This window comes from Artemia franciscana, chromosome 14 (genome assembly GCF_032884065.1).
Source record: "Artemia franciscana chromosome 14, ASM3288406v1, whole genome shotgun sequence".
In the NCBI taxonomy this organism is placed as follows: domain Eukaryota; kingdom Metazoa; phylum Arthropoda; class Branchiopoda; order Anostraca; family Artemiidae; genus Artemia; species Artemia franciscana.
Window position 1 is genome coordinate 41,602,860 of NC_088876.1, and position 17,097 is coordinate 41,619,956.

The following is a 17,097-nucleotide window of genomic DNA, read 5'->3' on the forward strand; positions in this document are numbered from 1 at the left end:
AGGAGCGACATTAAAACTTAAAACGTACAGAAATTACTTCGTATATGAAAGGGGCTGCTTCCTCATCAACGCCCAGCTCTTTACGCTACAGTTTTTACTGTTTTAAAAAGTAGAGTTAAGAGAAAGAGTCAAACTTTAACGTAAAGAGTGGGGCGCTGATGAGGAGGCAGCCCCTTTCATATACGAAGTAATTTCTGTTTGTTTTAAGTTTTAATGTCGCTCCTTACTTTCCGTTAAAAAAACTTGTTTTTTTATTTAATAGCTTTATAAATTGATTGGCTCTATCGTAATGTTAATTTTACATTGTTTTTGTATTGTTTGGGCCAAAACTCTTTTTTTCTAGAAAATGGAAGAAAACGCCCCATTTCTGTGGTTCTATGTCTTTTGTTACGTAAAGAAATGGCGGTAGAATTTTTGGTTTTCGTTAGAATAACACTTTTCTTCGATATCCTGCAATCACTGGTTCATAACACAAAAAAAAAGAAAACGAAAAAACCTAAAAACAAATAAACACACACACCTGACCGACCCAAAATTTGGTTACCTTGTATACAGATGCTTGAAAATTCTGGAAGGAGCTTCTCTGATAGCCAGTGTCTGATAGTGCCAGGTTCATGAATATCAATATTTATAAGGGAGGTACCTCTTTTTCTAATTGGTCAAAATTTTCGTTGGCTCATAGTCTTTGGTGGGTAATTTTAAACTAATGAGATTTGTATATTTGAAGTCGCAAAAAAAATTCTTTTCAAGTTTTCAAAAAGAGGGTTTTACACTGATATTTTAGAAATTTCAATTAGAATTTCTTCAGATTAACCTCTGATCTTCCAGCTTTTTTAGGAGCGTACACCGACTAGGCGTGCAACATAGATGTGAGAGGCTGATTATCTACTCTTACGTCCTTGATACACTTGGCGTTTCTTACCGAGCGTTTTCTTTTACCGAGCGTTTTTTTATCGTAGTTGCTTTGGCGCGTACCCACTGGGCGGTAAACATTTTACCGTCACAACATCAGTCACTCATAAAAGGTCTGATAGATGAGGAATAGATCTGAAACCGAGCAAAAATAGTTTGTTTCATTCATAGTTTTGTGCAAAAGATGAATGGAGAATAACGTTTTATATTAACTTTTTTTCACCGTCGATTTAAGAGGAAGCAAATAAATAGACTTATTTGTGGTCATTGAATTAATAAAAAGAGAGAGGAAGTTGGGGCCTTCTACACTATGCTTCCTAATTCAAGGAACGATGAAGAAAAGGGTTTCAATTATTCTCAGATGTCAATCTCGTCATTTGACAAACTGTACAAACTGCTGAAAAATTATATCCAACAGAAAAAAACTAGACTGGTTTTTTGAATTGTCTTTTTTATCTTGATTGAAAATAATTAAAAAATCGACAAATTTGCATTACACATTGAAAAGTAAATTGTATTCTCACTTAATATTTGTGTGGATATATTATACGAACAGGTGGGGGGGAGGGGGGGGGCGAAAGTAATCAATTAGAAGCTACTAAACGTTTGGTGAAACAAACGCTCTGTAAAAAACGCCAAGTGTGTCTCAGGCCTAAGGCCTCAGGCCTTACTGTGAAAACAACAAGATTTAAAGGTAAAAAGTTATTTATTATGTGTCGGATTGTTGTAATGAGAATTTGAAATTAAGCGTAAGAGGGTTCGAATCGTTTTTATTTAATGAAATTATTTTCAAATACAAAAACACCAGGGTGAAGCCCTTATCCTCGAAGTATTTGTAAATAATGCATAATAAGAGGTGTTTGGGCCTCTCTTAAATTTAAATTCACACTAAATATGGCACTAAAAGATCAAAAATTAAATTAAACGCACTTTCTTCAAATTAAAGCAAAAAACGGATATTTTAAATTAAAATGACAACATAAATTATTTTGAGTAACTGTCTATGCTAATTTATTAAGTTGATTCTATTAACTATAAAATGTGATACTTAAACAAGTAGTTTCATATTGAGTTAGCGTAAAAATCCATAAAACCATCACAATCATCATCTAAAATCATGACAATCATAAATATACTTTTAGTATAAATATAATTATTTAGTATAAGTTATTTTATAATAAATAATAATTAATAATTTATTCACTATAATATCCTTTAATAGTTATGTCGAATAGAGATGGAAATTCAAGTGCTGATTAAGCGTGCAAGGCTTTTTAGGAAAACTGCATTAATTCAGTTATAAATTCGCTAAATAATCGTCTAGGAATTCCGCTTTGTGCTACTATATGGACTTTTCTAAAACGTAACACAAAATTACACAACTTAAAATTCTGCGTAAAGCTTGGGTCTACTTGGAACTACCTACGGTGCAGAAAGTATTGGCTCCACCGCACTACGGGACCTAACGTAGTCTTATGTTTGTCAAGCGTGAAAGGCTTTATAGCGTGGTATGAACGGACCATTAATGCCTCTTAGTTTGCTGGCCTCAACTTTAAATAAAGGTCTTACTTCGATCACAAAATCAATTAAATAAATCATGGTACTAATCCACAAGTTCGGAAGAATGAGGGCATGCTAGACGATATTAGGGGGATTCCAAAATGAAGTTAGCCCGAGAGCTTCGTAAGCCCCCTGGGAGTTAAAAGAACTTACAGTTGTACAATTTCGGCATATTTTCCACTTTCTTTTAGCAGCGTTATAGCCTCATTGAAGTTGCCGTTTTGAATGTCTCGCTCAACAACTTGGTCTACTATATCATCAAATTTCAGAATTCCACAAGCCTTTCCAATACTAAGCACAACTTTTTTTCTGAAAAAAAAGTAGTTAAAATTAGAATTCTAAAAAGTGGCGTATTGCATCTTCGAAATAAGTGAGAATAAAAATACTAAATATGAATTTTTATGCAACAAAGAACCAGGTAAGTTTCAGAATACTAACACAGGACCGTCTGCTAGGATTCATGTTCCTGGGAGACTTGCGCTATGATACCCTAAAAACCCTATTGTAAGAATTCTGCCACTAACCAGTGTTTTTGAGGAATGAATGTTGAAAGAAGAATAATTTTATGAAAGTCTGTTATCGACAGTTTTGAAATTGAGGCGTTGAAATTCATAACCTTTTTGTAGAAGTTTTAAGCGCATATCTACAAAAATGTGGAATTTCGCATTTCTTGCCAGAAAACAGATCACGCTTTTGTTTTTGTTTTTTTGTTTTTTTTCTTCCCAGGGGTGATTGTATCAACTGAGTGATCCTAGAATGTCTCAAGAGGGCTCATTCTAATGGAAATTAAAAGTTCTAGTGCCTTTTTTAAGTGACCGATAAAATTGGAGGGCACCTAGGCCCCCTCCCATGCTTATTTTTTCCCAAAAGTTACCGGATCAAAATTCTGAGATAGGCATTTTATTCACCATAATCGAAAACCCACAATAGCTATGTCTTTAGGGACGACTTACTCCCCCGCAGTCCCCGTGGGAGGGGTTGCAAGTTCCAAACTTTGATCTGTGTTTACGTATAGTACTGGTTACTGGGAAGTGTACAGACGTTTTCAGGGGGATTTTTTGGCTTAGGGGGGAGAGTTGAGGGGATGAATACGTGGGAGGATATTTCCATGGAGGAACTTCTCATGGTACAAGAGAATTTCAATGCAGGGGGCGTAAGATTTTCTAGCATTATTTGAAAAAACATTGAAAAAATAAATATGAAAAGTTTTTTCTACTGAAAGTAAGGAGCAGCATTAAAACATAAAACGAACAAAAATTTTTACGCATATGAGGGGTTTACCTCCTCGTTATACCTCATTCTTTACGCTAAAGTATCTTTAGTAATTTCAACCGTTTATTCTACGGCCTTTGTGATTCAGAGGGTTGTGATTAAGCTTTAGTGTAAAGAGCGAGGTATCGACGAGGGTTGAGCCCCCTCATATACGCAATAAAAACATTCGAATATAGAAGTTCGTTACATAAGTTAATTCGTAAGTTACGTATAATTTTTACCAATGAAAACGTTTGAAAAAAATTAAAAGTTCTAGTTGCCTTTTTAAGAAATCAAAAAATTGGAGGGGAACTAGGCCCCCTCCCTCACTCCTTTCTTATCAAAAATCTTCCGATTAATTGCAATTAATTAATACTCAAATTTTGTTTTAATTATTTATGTGCGGAGAGCCAAGATCAAAACATGCATTAATTCAAAAACGTCCAGAAATTAAATAAAAATAAAACAAGTTTTTTAAAATGAAAGTAAGGAGCAATATTAAAACTTAAAACGAACAGAAATTACTCCGTATATGAAAGCCGCTTTTCCTCTTCAATGCCCCGCTCTTTACGCTAAAGTCTCTTATTGTTTTAAAAAGTAGAGTTAAGAGAAAGAGTCAAACGTTAGCGTAAAGAGTGAAGCGTTAAGGATGGGACAACCCCTTTCATATACGGAGTAATTTCTGTTCGTTTTAAGTTTTAATGTTGCTCCTTACTTTCATTTTAAAAAACTTGTTTTTTTTATTTAATTTGCCAAAAGATCAGCAGCGACAACAAAAAAGAAAGAAAATAACGGTAATAACCATGGCTACTGAAAAAGAACTGATAAAAGTAGACCGACTCTTGAATCTGTAACAATATTAATTCCTAAGAGTCTCAGTTAACGTCAAAAAAGAGAAAAAGTTTAATATAAATTATTTAATATGTACTTATATTTTTTCACATATACATGCATAATAAGTGTATGCAGAAAACATACGTTTTCTTTTTAAATAATCATAATTGACGCTCTTGCCACTAGAAGGACTAGGGGGCGTTAGCCCTACTCCTTTTAAAGGTAATTTCTGTTTTTTTAGATTTGAGTTGATTATTTATTGTGATTTCTATTCGGCTTGGGTCTTCTTTATTCATTGATACTAATTTCTACTCATTTTAAAATTGAAAAGCAATTTGACAGTGTTTCTGCCCTTCTTCAGCCCAACGTAGCTCTTGATTTCTTTTGAAAAAAAATTATTTAAAAATAAACTTTTCTTCCCCTATACTCTCACACATTGGGCAAAATTAAGGAGATTTTTGCTAAAAAGCCTGACCCTTATATCTCTTCTTTCCCCAAGTTGTAACCCATCCCCTCTTCTGCTTAAGATGTACTGCCATTAAAAAAAGACATCATAAAAAGATTTACCTGGATATATTGTAAGCTCATCGTACATATTAGCTGTATACGTATACAAGGCTCTACATCGTCCGCCATTGCCTCGGGTAGAGGGAGCAATATCTTGTTGGAAAGGGGGAGTGTTCTTCAGAGCTTTGGGGGAAAGAGAATCAGCCGCGCTGTGCGAATAATCTTCAGAATCACTTTCTGGACTCTTGAATTTTAAGATAATTTAAGAAAGTTATTTAGAGGGATCTGGCATTAAATTTTGAGTCGAATGCAAAGCAAAAAAACAAGAAAAGAGCGGTGGTGGACCCTAAACTAAACCCTAATCTGGATTGGCTGTTTTTGGATTCATTTTTCAATATCAACATTTTAGTTTTTTCCTGTTCTAACCATTTACAAATATTAAAAGAAGACTGTTGATGTGCCATAATTAAAAAACAACAACATGTTCTCATACAAGGCTCTACAATGATATCAAACAGTTCGTGGTAACGAACTGTAGTAAGGAGTGACCCGGCTCAATAGTAACCAAAACTCTAAAAAATGGAATTTTGATACCAATAGCTATAACAAAAGAATCGCATTTTAATGCTGGTTTTAAATATATAAGTTTCATCAAGTTTAGTCCTACCCATCAAAAGTTACGAGCCTGAGAAAATTTGTGTTATTTTAGAAAATAGGGGAAAACACCCCCTAAAAGTCATATAATCTTAACGAAAATCACACCATCAGATTCAGCGTATCAGAGAACCCTATTGTAATAGTTTTGAGCTCCTATCTACAAAAATTTGGAATTTTGAATTTTTTGCCAGAAGGCAGATCACGGATGCGTGTTTATTTGTTTTTTTGTTGTTGTTTTTTTTCTTTTTCCCAGGGGTGATTGTATCGACCCAGTTGTCCTAGAATGTTGCAAGAGGGTTCATTCTAACGGAAATGAAAAGTTCTAGTGCCCTTTTTAAGTGACCAAAAACATTGGAAGGCACCTAGGCCCCCTCCCACGCTAATTATTTTCCCAAAGTCAACGGATCAAAATTCTGAGATAGCCATTTTATTCAGCGTAGTCGAAAAACCTTATAACTATATCTTTGTGGACGACTTACTCCCCCACAGTCCCCGTGGGAGGGGAAGTATACAGGCGTTTTCAGGAGGATTTCTTTGGTTGGGGGGAGGGGTTGAGAAGAGGGGGATATGCTGGGGGAACTTTCCATCGAGAATTTGTCATGGGAGAAGAAAACTTCCATGAAGGGAGAGCAGGATTTACTAGCATTATTTAAAAAAAAAATAAAAAATAAATGTGAAAAAGCTTTTTCAGCTGGAAGTAAGGAACAGCAATAAAACTTTAAACAAACAGAAATTATTACCCATATGAGGGGCTCACCTCCTTATAATACCTAGCTCTTTACACTAAAGTATTTTTAGTAATTTCAACTATTTATTCTACGGCGTTTGTGATTCAGGGGTCATTCTTAATGAATTGGGATAAAATTTAAGCTTTAGTGTAAAGAGCGAGGTACTGACGATGGGGCGAATCCCCTCATATTTGTAATAAAAACATGAGAATACAAAAGTTCTTTACGTAAGCTAATTTATAAGTTACGTAAATCTTTTACCAATAAAAGATTCGTAAAAATTAAAAGTTCTAGTTGCCTTTTTAATTAACCAAAAAATTGGAGGGCAACTAAGCTTCGCCCCCGCTCTTTTTTTCTCAAAATCATTCGATCAAAATTATGAGAAAGCCATTTAGCCAAAAAAAAACATGCAAATTTCGTTTTGATTATTCCTCTGCGGAGAGCCAATATCAAAACATGCATTGATTCAAAAACGTCCAGAAATTAAAAAAAACAAGTTTTTTTAACTGAAAGTAAGGAGCGACATTAAAACTTAAAACGACCAGAAATTACTTCGTATATGAAAGAGGCTGCTTCCTCATCAACGCCCCGCTCTTTACGCTAAAGTTTTTTACTGTTTTAAAAAGAAGAATCAAACAGTTCGTGGTAACGAACTGTAGTAAGGAGCGACCCGGCTCAATAGTAAACGAAACTCTAAAAAACGAAATTTCGATGCTTAAAGATATATCAAAAGAATCGGATTTTTATGCTGATTTTAAATATATAAGTTTCATCAAATTTAGTCTTTGTCATCAAAAGTTACGAGCCTGAGAAAATTTGCATTATTTTAGAAAATAGGGGGTAACACCCCCTAAAAGTCATAGGATCTTAACGAAAATTACACCATCGTATTCAGCGTATCAGAGAGCCCTAAATATCTGCTCCCATTCATATATAAATGCAGAAATAAATTTTATCAGAGATATTCTTTTTGGTAATGGATACCCCATTCCTTTTGTAAATAAAATAATTAGCCGTAGAATAAAAAGACATTCTTGTAAAATCGAAGAAGATACTTCACAATGTGAGGCTACTGATAAGCCCTCAAAAATTGTCTATCTTCTGTATATCCCAAAGATTACAACAAAATTAAAAATATTTGCACAAAAAATAATCTGTACGTAGTTTTTACTAATAATTTTAAAATCATCAATTTCTTAAATTCGGGTAAAGATAAGACCCCAGTTACTCGCCAAAGAGGGGTCTATCAAATACCCTGTGATTGCGGAAAATACTATGTCGGCAGGACCTATCAGAATCTAGACAAAAGGTTACAACAGCATAAAAATGACATAGACAAGGCCTTAATTTCAAATAATTCCAACAACTCCTTTGATTCTGCTCTAGGTTGGCATATATTTAATAATCCGTCCCACATGATACTTTTTGAAAACTCTTCACTCATTAGTAATGATTTGGGAATAAAACAGGTGGTTCGAGAATCAATTGAAATTAATCTCAAAATAAATAAAAATATTTCTTTGAACAGGGACTTGGGGGAATACTCACTAAATTCCTTATACTCAAATTTAATTAAAAATGATCTAACAAAATATTTTACTAAACCAATTTATAATAGTACTGAACCAACTACGAAAAGGCCTTTGAGACAGGCTGCTAAACAAGCAAGATTAGCTTTAAGAAATTGCATCTAATCATTTTGTTCTCTTTAGTTTGAATGAGTTTATATTTCTTCGTTTCATTCTTTTCGCCAGTCCTGGTTGAACTTCGCTGAAGTAAGGATGCTAGGGCTATATTTAAAAAAAAATGTTTTAATAAGTGTTTTTAACTAATCAGTTTTAATTCTCACAATTTGATGTAAGTTCTTTTATATATATATATAGTTTCTCTCTTATTCTTGTATTGTACTGAAGATGGCCCTTGGACATAGGGCCGAAATATCTACATAAATAATTTCCATTGTCTTGAAAAAATTTTCCCTATTGTCTCTACGTTGTATTTGTTTGTTAATAATTAAAAAACAATATATTCATATACAAGGCTCTACAAAGATACCTAAAATAAAAGTTTATGCTAATAATGTGTCCAGATTAAAAATTTTTAATAAAATTATTCAGTGATACATTTTGAACAAGATGCAAATTCTAAAACAGGAAAAGAGCGGTGGTGAAAATATTTCGAGACTGAATTGGCTAATTTTTGGGTTCATTTTTTGATAATCATTAGTTTGATTGTTTCTGTTTGAGCCATTTAATAATGTAGAAAAAAGTTTTTACCATGCGACATTAAAAAAAGAATAAAAAACGTACGCATACAAGACTCTACAGAGCTACCTTAGGTAAATACTTCTGCTTCTAATTCGTAGGGATGAGAGGTAAGGTAAAAATACGGTTTGTGACTCGGAACTCAGGATTAAAGAAATTTTCAACTTTTAAGACAGTAATTTGGAGACATCTTGATTTAGAGTTTGAACCAAGTGGAGATTACAAAACGGAAAAAAAAACTCATGGCAGAGATATATCCAAACTGGATTATCTTTAAAAATATGGGGAAAAAACTGGTAAATATTTTGAACATTTCTTGTGGTGAAGAAAAAAGCGAATTTAAGAAACAACTTATTGTCTGATTTATCTGATTTTCAATTTGTCTTTAACTTTAAGGTTTTTAACTTTACGAGCATTAACCGTCTACACGTATTAGAAGGATATTTTCGCAACCATTCGCAACCATGACAAAACATCCTCGTTTATTATTTGGTACTGGTGCTGCACAAGTGTTGTGTGTTTTCACTTATTTTGTCTCCCCCTCCCTCTTTTTAATATTCCTTTTTATTTTATGTTTATTCATTTTTTTTGTTTATTAAGTTTTAGCGGTTTTTGTCTTTTGAACTAGCTATGAGAATTCCAAGTTTAATTATTGACCAGCGAATGACTTTTCATTCTGATATTTTTAATTTTGTTATTCTTAGCCAATGTCTTACTTTTTACATTTTTTTTATGTTTTTTTGTCATGTTTTTATTTTATTGACTCGAAAAATCATTGTTTATAATAATTTTTTTTAGAACAAAATATCTTTTTTATAATCATCTTCTGTCGAATATGCAATTCCATTAATAAAAGTTTCAATTACCATACTGAGGAAATGGACGAAATAAAGAATAAAAAAAAATAAAAAGATCATCTATAAATAAGTAAAACAGTCATAAAATAAATATACCTATAGCACAAAGAATAATCAATAGCCCTGTAATAGCCTGTTATTTCTCAGTATTTATGTCTATACTCAAGAAATATTCTGAACAAACTATGTATTTAACAATAGCTTTTCACATCGTTTGCAATTAATTGTTGCCTTGGTTCTCTCTCATCCTTATCCCAGGGCAACGAAAATAGTTTCCAGAGAAATCTTGTAGAAATTAAAAGCGAACTTTTAAGAGATTAAAAGCGTGTAATTACATATATTATTCCTCTCAGTCTGAGAGTCTTTGAAATTACAATATTCATTTAGACAAGCTCAAGATAAAATGTAGACATTTAAATGATTGATTAAAAAAAAAAAAAAAATACTTTCGAAAAGAAGATTTGCAAAGCAAAGAGCCATTTAAAACGTAAAACATGTCATCGCTGGTTTTATAGCTTTCATTATTGATTCATTTTGAGAAAAAGCTCTTTTTTGTGTGTATGTGTTGAAAATTTGCGTTGCGCTAAGTTCTGCCTTTGGCACTTGCGCAATAAAAATATTATGTTATTAAACCTAGTGGAAACTTATGTCTTATCTCTATGTCTTACGTTTATCTAACTGGGAATCCATTTTATGGATAAAAATAAAAATAATTTCAACGAAAAATTAAACGCCAACTTTTAAGTGATTAAAAACGTGTAATTCTACAAAAATATTCCTCTCTGTCTGAAGCTCTTTGCACTTGCAACAACCTTCAGATAAAATGTAGACATTTAAATTATTAATTTTAAAAAACCTTTCGAAAAGGACGTTTTGCAAAGAAAAGTAAAAAGCCATTTAAAACATAAAACGAACGTAAGTAAAGTCCTATAATAATTCAAACTTAAAACATCTAGAAATTACTGTCAATGAATAAATGAAACCCAAAGCGAACAGAAATTTAAATATATAATCACATCAAACATACAGGTAACTGATAATTATACAGATAAATGAATAAATCCTTTTTTTTAAATAAGGCTGGAAAACCCAGCGCCCCCTTCATGGAAATTCTCTTCTCCCATGATAAACCCCTCCATGAAAAGATCCTCTCATGTAACCCCCTTCCTGAGACAACCCTACCACCAGAAGAAATCCCTCCTGAAAACGGCTGTATGTTTCCCAATAGCCAATACTATATTTAAACAATGGGCAAAGCTCATAACGTGTAGCCCTTCCCCCAGGGATAAGGGGGGATTAAGTCGTCCTAAAAACATAAATACTAGGTTTTTCGACTATGCTGAACCATTTGGCTATCTCAAAATTTTGATCCAGTGAATTCGGGAAAATTTTAGCGTGGGAGGGGGCTAAGTTTCCTTCCAATTATTCGCTCACTTAAAAATGGCATTAAAACTTTTAATTTCTCTTAGAATGAGTACTTTTGTGACATTCTAGGACCACTGGGTCAACATGATCACCCCTGGGAAAAAAACAAAAAAAACACGTATCCGTGATCTTTCTTCTGGCAAAAAAATACAAAATTCCACATTTTTGCAGATAGGAGCTCGAAACCTCAGTAGTAGGGTTCTCTGATGCGCTGAATCTGATGGTGTGATTTTCATTAATATTGTATGTTTTTAGGGGGTGTTTTCCCCTTTTCTCAAAAATAAGGCAAATTTTCTCAGGCTCGTAACTTCTGATGGGTATAACTATACTTGTAGAAACTTTATATATTTAAAATCAGCGTCAAAATTTGGTTCTTTTTATGTATATGTTGGTATCAAAATTCCGTTTTTTAGAATTTTGGTTACTATTGAGCCGGGTTGCTCCTTATACAGTTCGTTACCAGGAACTGTTTGATAGGTATTAGAAATCTTCTATAAGCTCATTTGCTCAGTGGTGCAATAGGAACTACTGCTACAACTACGAACAACTCACCGCAGCACCAAGCCACCTGAGGCCAACACAGCTACGCACGCTCCTCCTCAATCTCAATCTATTCAAACCCTATCTCTTTACACCCTCCCAGGAAGTTCCCATTTAAAAGCAATTCCATTCACAATAGAAGCAAGTAGTTGTAAATAAACTGCTGTTTTTCTTAATTTCTTTTTTTCTCCTAATTCCTCTGAGTGTTACAGGCAATAACGTTTTCTTATTAAATTATATGTTTGAGGTCAAAAGTCACTTGGATATTGATATTCAAGTATTTGGACGTTACAGAGGGGTCTGGGCCCAATGTAGTACGTTGCCCCATGAATAACCCCAATTCTCTGGATTTTGCTTACAATCCCTAATAACGATGAAAGACCTGCCGTTTCAAGTAATCAATTTTATCAAACACTTAAAGTTTGCAAATAAATTACAGGAGAGTGCAGAACTACACTTTTTTACAATTTTTCTTTTCTTTTTTATTTTGTTTTCACAACTTTTCAACTTTTCGTGTTTTTGGCTGCACAACTTTTCAAACTTTTTTTTTAAACTCACTTACTTGAGGTCAAAACTCAACATTTTGATATTAAAATTGAATTACTACTTTTGCAATTTTTGTGTAATGATCAAACTCATAAAGTTTCAGGCGTTTAACAACGATAAATGATTTATTTAATAATAAATAAATTAGTAATAATAACAATCCATGAATCTGACTTTGCAGGGGCATCATAAGATGTATTGTTTTATATTGTTTCATTTTATGAATTAACCTTTGATTTTGATTATAATTAAATTATATACTATGGTAATATCAACTTAGTTATATAAGTAAATCAACTTCCAATTATATAGAAAATATGTTACTGGCTAACTGTGGCTCTATATTGAATATTTTGCACTCGTTTAGAGGTTATTTGACTCTAAGTTCGTCAAAAGACAGTTCCCAAACGGTTAGAGTTAAAAGGTGGAGTTTGGGTACTGGAAAACATCTTTTCGAGCCCTAATTTTGACTGAGATCCATTCCTGAAAGTCGATATGCTACAATTTTTTTTATTCCAGCATAGAATTTGTAGATGTCTTCCAGATAAGAAATAATTTAGTTGGATTTAGGCACCATCCTTTTTGGGGAATGCCTCTGCTAATTTTATCTTAACTCGTGTTAAGAAAACACCACACACATCAATATATTAATATCGACATGTACATGTATGGGGTAGAGGGTAGAATTTCTGGTAATTTTTGCAAAGATGGAATAAGTGACTTTCCGATTTGACCTTAGCTAAGTCAGCACTAATGTCAAATTGGAACAGGGCTAATTGGACATTTTAATTGTCTTTCTCAGGAAAGTTGTAATTATTCTTTTTGTTAAAAACCTCAAAATTGCGAGCTAAATCTTCACACGGTTGAAGTAAGAATATTTCCACTGAAAAAAAATCGAACTATTTTCTCTGTGGTTCTCTCTTGTTTTCTACAAGACTTCCACATAATGATTAGCTATGTCAATGGAAACACGCTGGAGCAAGAAATCAAGAATTCAAACAAGAAACAAGAAAGGAATTGGAAGTATTCAAAAGAACATGGCTCTCATTGCACTTTGGCCTTAACGGTTATCAGTGGCAGTCTTGGCCTCTCCTGGGCCCGAGCAAAATGTTGATTAGAGCCCCCCCCCCCCCCCCCCTGTCCACCACAAAATTGTCAAGCAAAATTTTTTAAATGTATGCTTTTCCCCCAGAAATAAGCCCCTGAATATTTTCGGAGAGAGGTTTTAAATTTTCTCTCTCACTTACCAATTTTAATAAAGTTAAAATAAACTTGTTTATTAAAATAAACAATTTTAATAAACTCGTCATTACGTTTTCTCTCTTAAGGGAGAGACACTAGCTGGTCCCCTCATGCCACCCCACACCTTTAAAGATACGACAGCTTTCACAGAACGCTCTAATTTTAAAGTTATTTTTCATAATTACATCTGATTCAAATCTGAGATGTTATATTTTTTTTCCTTTTTACAGCGCATTCAGTAAAATCGTTCTTGGAATTCGGTACCTCTTGACTTTCGTTTATTTTACTTTTTTACATTTAGTATTTTCTTTACCCAGTGAGTCCCCCTTGGGTTCTATTAATGGAATTAACAAGTTAGGCCACTTCTATTTTCACCTCACTTAGGTTTCTCTGATTTTCCGAAGCAACTTCACAAAGTTCTGTGCAACTTTATAACTTTTCTTAAATCTAGAATCTTTAAAAATATCTTGAAGAGTAGAAGTTTGGGTAATGAGATAGTGATTTCAGCTCTCGTGAATATCATTTTAGTGATTCTGGATTCGACTTGTAGCTCGAGCTAAGTTTCGAACTGAACTTCTGAAATATTCGTATCAGGTAACCCACAATGCGAGGAAAGTGAAGCTAAATGCGATAGATTAGACCGAGATAATACCATATTTATAATATAGACAGTTAAAAGCCTCGTGAACTGCGTACTGTGTGAGAGGCTGATGAGTGGAAGGTCTCTATTTAACAATCGCATGTTTTTCTTTTTAAACTTAATAGATATGCATAAAAAGATCAAATGAAACTGCCAACTAAGTCCGTTTCTGCATTTAATTAGAATGAGCTATTTTTTTTCTTTTTGACAATCTTGTTGTTTATTTTAAAGTAAATGTAGTTGTTTTTCTTTTCTTTTTTTATTGCTACTTGGTGATGTGTCCTTGCCTCAAATTCTATTGGGTAAAAATCTTGTTAGAAAGAATTATTCACAAGGGAGCAATATTACAAAGTAATTGGAAAAACTCTAGTACTAGAAGTTATAACCATGTTCTAGTCTCACCATGTTCATTTTAAAAACGTATTCCCAGTGGTGCTATTTTAGACCAGTACGCTTATGCAGTGCTAAGTACATGCGCATGCAGGTATTAGAAACTATTTCAAAAGTCTCAAATTGGAACCAATTGTACCTTGAAATGGCCTTCGATTGGATTAAATAAAAAATCAAGTTACAGACATTTTCAGGGGGATTTTCTTGGTTTAGGGGGGAGAGTTGGGGGGGGGGGGGGTTTACGTTGGAGGATATTTACATGGAGACACTTCTCCTTGGGGAAGAAAATTTCAATGAAGGGGGTGCAGGATTTTCTAGCATTATTTGAAAAAACAATTCTTGTTTTTTACCGCTCTTTACGCTAACGTTTCTTACTGTTTTAAAGATAGAGTTAAGAGAAAGAGTCAAACTTTAGCGTAAAGAGCGAGGCGTTGAGGAGGAAAAGCCCCTTTCATATACGGAGTAATTTCTGTTCGTTTTTAGTTTTAATGTTGCTCTTTACTTTCATTTAAAAAAAACTCGTTTTTTTTATTTAATTAAATCCAAGACTCCATTTTATTTTCAGTTTTGCTCTTGTAGCTGATTTTTGGATCTAGTGTCTCTTTTTTAGAGCAATTTTGGCAATAGTACCAAATATATTCTTTTCCTCCCTCCTATAGACCAGATGGTAATAATAATGTCCAGTGTGTAAATTTAGTAACATATTTAACCACTTCTTCTAAAGTTATAGCAACAATCTAATTACTTCGGCCAATGATTGGAAAGCTGAAAGTGCTTAATTTTTGTTTGCCTATCAATAATGCTGCTTCATTTAATTACTGATAATCAATACAAATTATTTCTCATGTTGTCGTTATAGATGCAATGCCGCTGGAAGGAATGAAACAGTCGTTTGAGAAGCAGGCGATAGAGACTGTGGTTAATGTAGGTCACCCAGTTGTTATGGACTGCAAGGTCATCAATAAGGGCAGCTGCGTGTGGTACAAGGACAAAAGAGTAAGCTTGAAGTTTTTGATTGACTCGGGAGTTTAAAAGGGTTCCGGAATTTGGCCTATCATGGAGAACTAATCGTGTTAGTCCAACGACTAGAAATTGTTTATTTTCTGTTTAATCAGCATTTAATTGACAGGCCTCATAAAACAACTTGAATGATTTAATTAGAAAAATCTATTTTGCATTATTTACTAATTTAATTGACTGGGGCTTATGTTATTGAGATTGACAGCATATGTACCAATAAGGATGTGAAGGTTTGCAATTGCCCCCGAGGTGTCTAAAAACACCTTTTTTGTCTTTCTTTAAAAAAATAACCACTTCCCGATTTTGAAAAAAAGCTTAATTTGCATCTTCATTAAAGCTTAATCAATCAAACTTAAAACTTTTATCGTGGAAAACCCATGGAAAATAAAATAGCATTAAGAGAATTTTTCTTTTGGTCACTGTGTTTTCTAGAGGGTTATCCAGGAGAGGGGGGTATTTATAAAAAAAAAAACACATGCAAATACATATAATACTGAGTATTTATTGTAAAATCATTTGATGCAGTAATTGCCAAGCATTAAGTAACGAGCTTGTCTTTTCAACTTGGAAAGCTCAAGCATGAATAAATAGCATTATAATTGTAGTTTGTTTTTGAAAAATTGCAATATTATTTGTCCAAGCAACTTGCCAAGCTTAATTGAAAATTGACAATTTGCTTTGAAGTTTACCAGAAAATTTCACCTGCTGAGGATTGGGGTTTGGGTTTTGTCTATTTTCACCCCCTTTGACACAGACATCTTAGTATATTAAATGGGTCTTAAGTGCAAACTCTGGCTCCAAACCCCTAATTTCTCTTGGGTGTCATCCTTGATGGGTGGAATTCTCAGGACCAGTAATGAAACCTGCCCCCTTTTTAAAGCCTGTTTTTTCCCTCTCAAGTAACTTCCTTTATTTTGTTTATATTCAGTGTTTACCTTCACTCCCTTTGGGTAACTCTTTATCAAAATAACAGCCAATGGTAAGCAAAATGGGGTTTTTTATTTTTGGCAAAAGAAATAAGTTAAATATCTTCTACTTCACCAAAGCTTGGTCAACAGGTCAAATAAATATTTCTTTGAAGCCTATTGGATCTGGTACTCATCATGGACGATACTGGTACTCAGGGGATCAAAAGCAAGGTGACTGCAGAATCAAGATTAGCAGTGCTTATGCAAAGGTCGATGATGGTTTATGGGAATGTCTCATTACTGGATTTGATTCGCATGATTACCACTATTCTGAGCCTGTTCGTCTTATTGTTAGAGGTAAGAACTTGCTTTTATGTCATCACTCCATAGTCATTTTTCAAATGTAAAGATTAGGAGTAAGTTTTTAGGACAGCAGCACAAAGAGAAATGAACAATAAAGGCTTAAATAAAGAAATACTCTATAAATAATAATTTTGGGGAAAGAGTGTAGCAGAATAAAGGAATATGGTAAATCTTTAAAACAAATTTAATCTTTATCTATAGAGATTTTGTTTTCAGTTCTTATAGAATATTCGGTTGTACCTGAAGCGTTACTAGATTCAGCTTACATGAAACTCTAGTAAGAAACCTAGTGTTTCAAATCATTATTAAATCTAAATCGAATTTTTGATATTATTTTGTTGGTCAATCAAATTAGAATCGTACATCCAGGCACTTTAAGCCTCTATAACAAAGCTAGTTTTTCGTAAAAAAAAGAAGAAATTCTTAAAAATATCATTTTGTTGGTCAATCTAA

At 33.4% G+C, this 17,097-nt stretch overlaps 1 protein-coding gene across 1 annotated transcript in view; it reads right to left on the reverse strand.

Annotated features, from left to right (window-relative positions):
- LOC136035806 (apoptosis-linked gene 2-interacting protein X 1-like) overlaps nt 1-12,117 on the reverse strand; it is a gene marked incomplete at its 3' end in the record, with an annotated part of 95,252 nt that extends 83,135 nt beyond the window's left edge. The window contains 2 exon segments of the mRNA XM_065717777.1: nt 2,626-2,781; nt 12,098-12,117. Coding sequence (XP_065573849.1) covers nt 2,626-2,781; nt 12,098-12,117 — 176 coding nt within the window.
- Between the last annotated feature and the right edge of the window lie 4,980 nt (nt 12,118-17,097).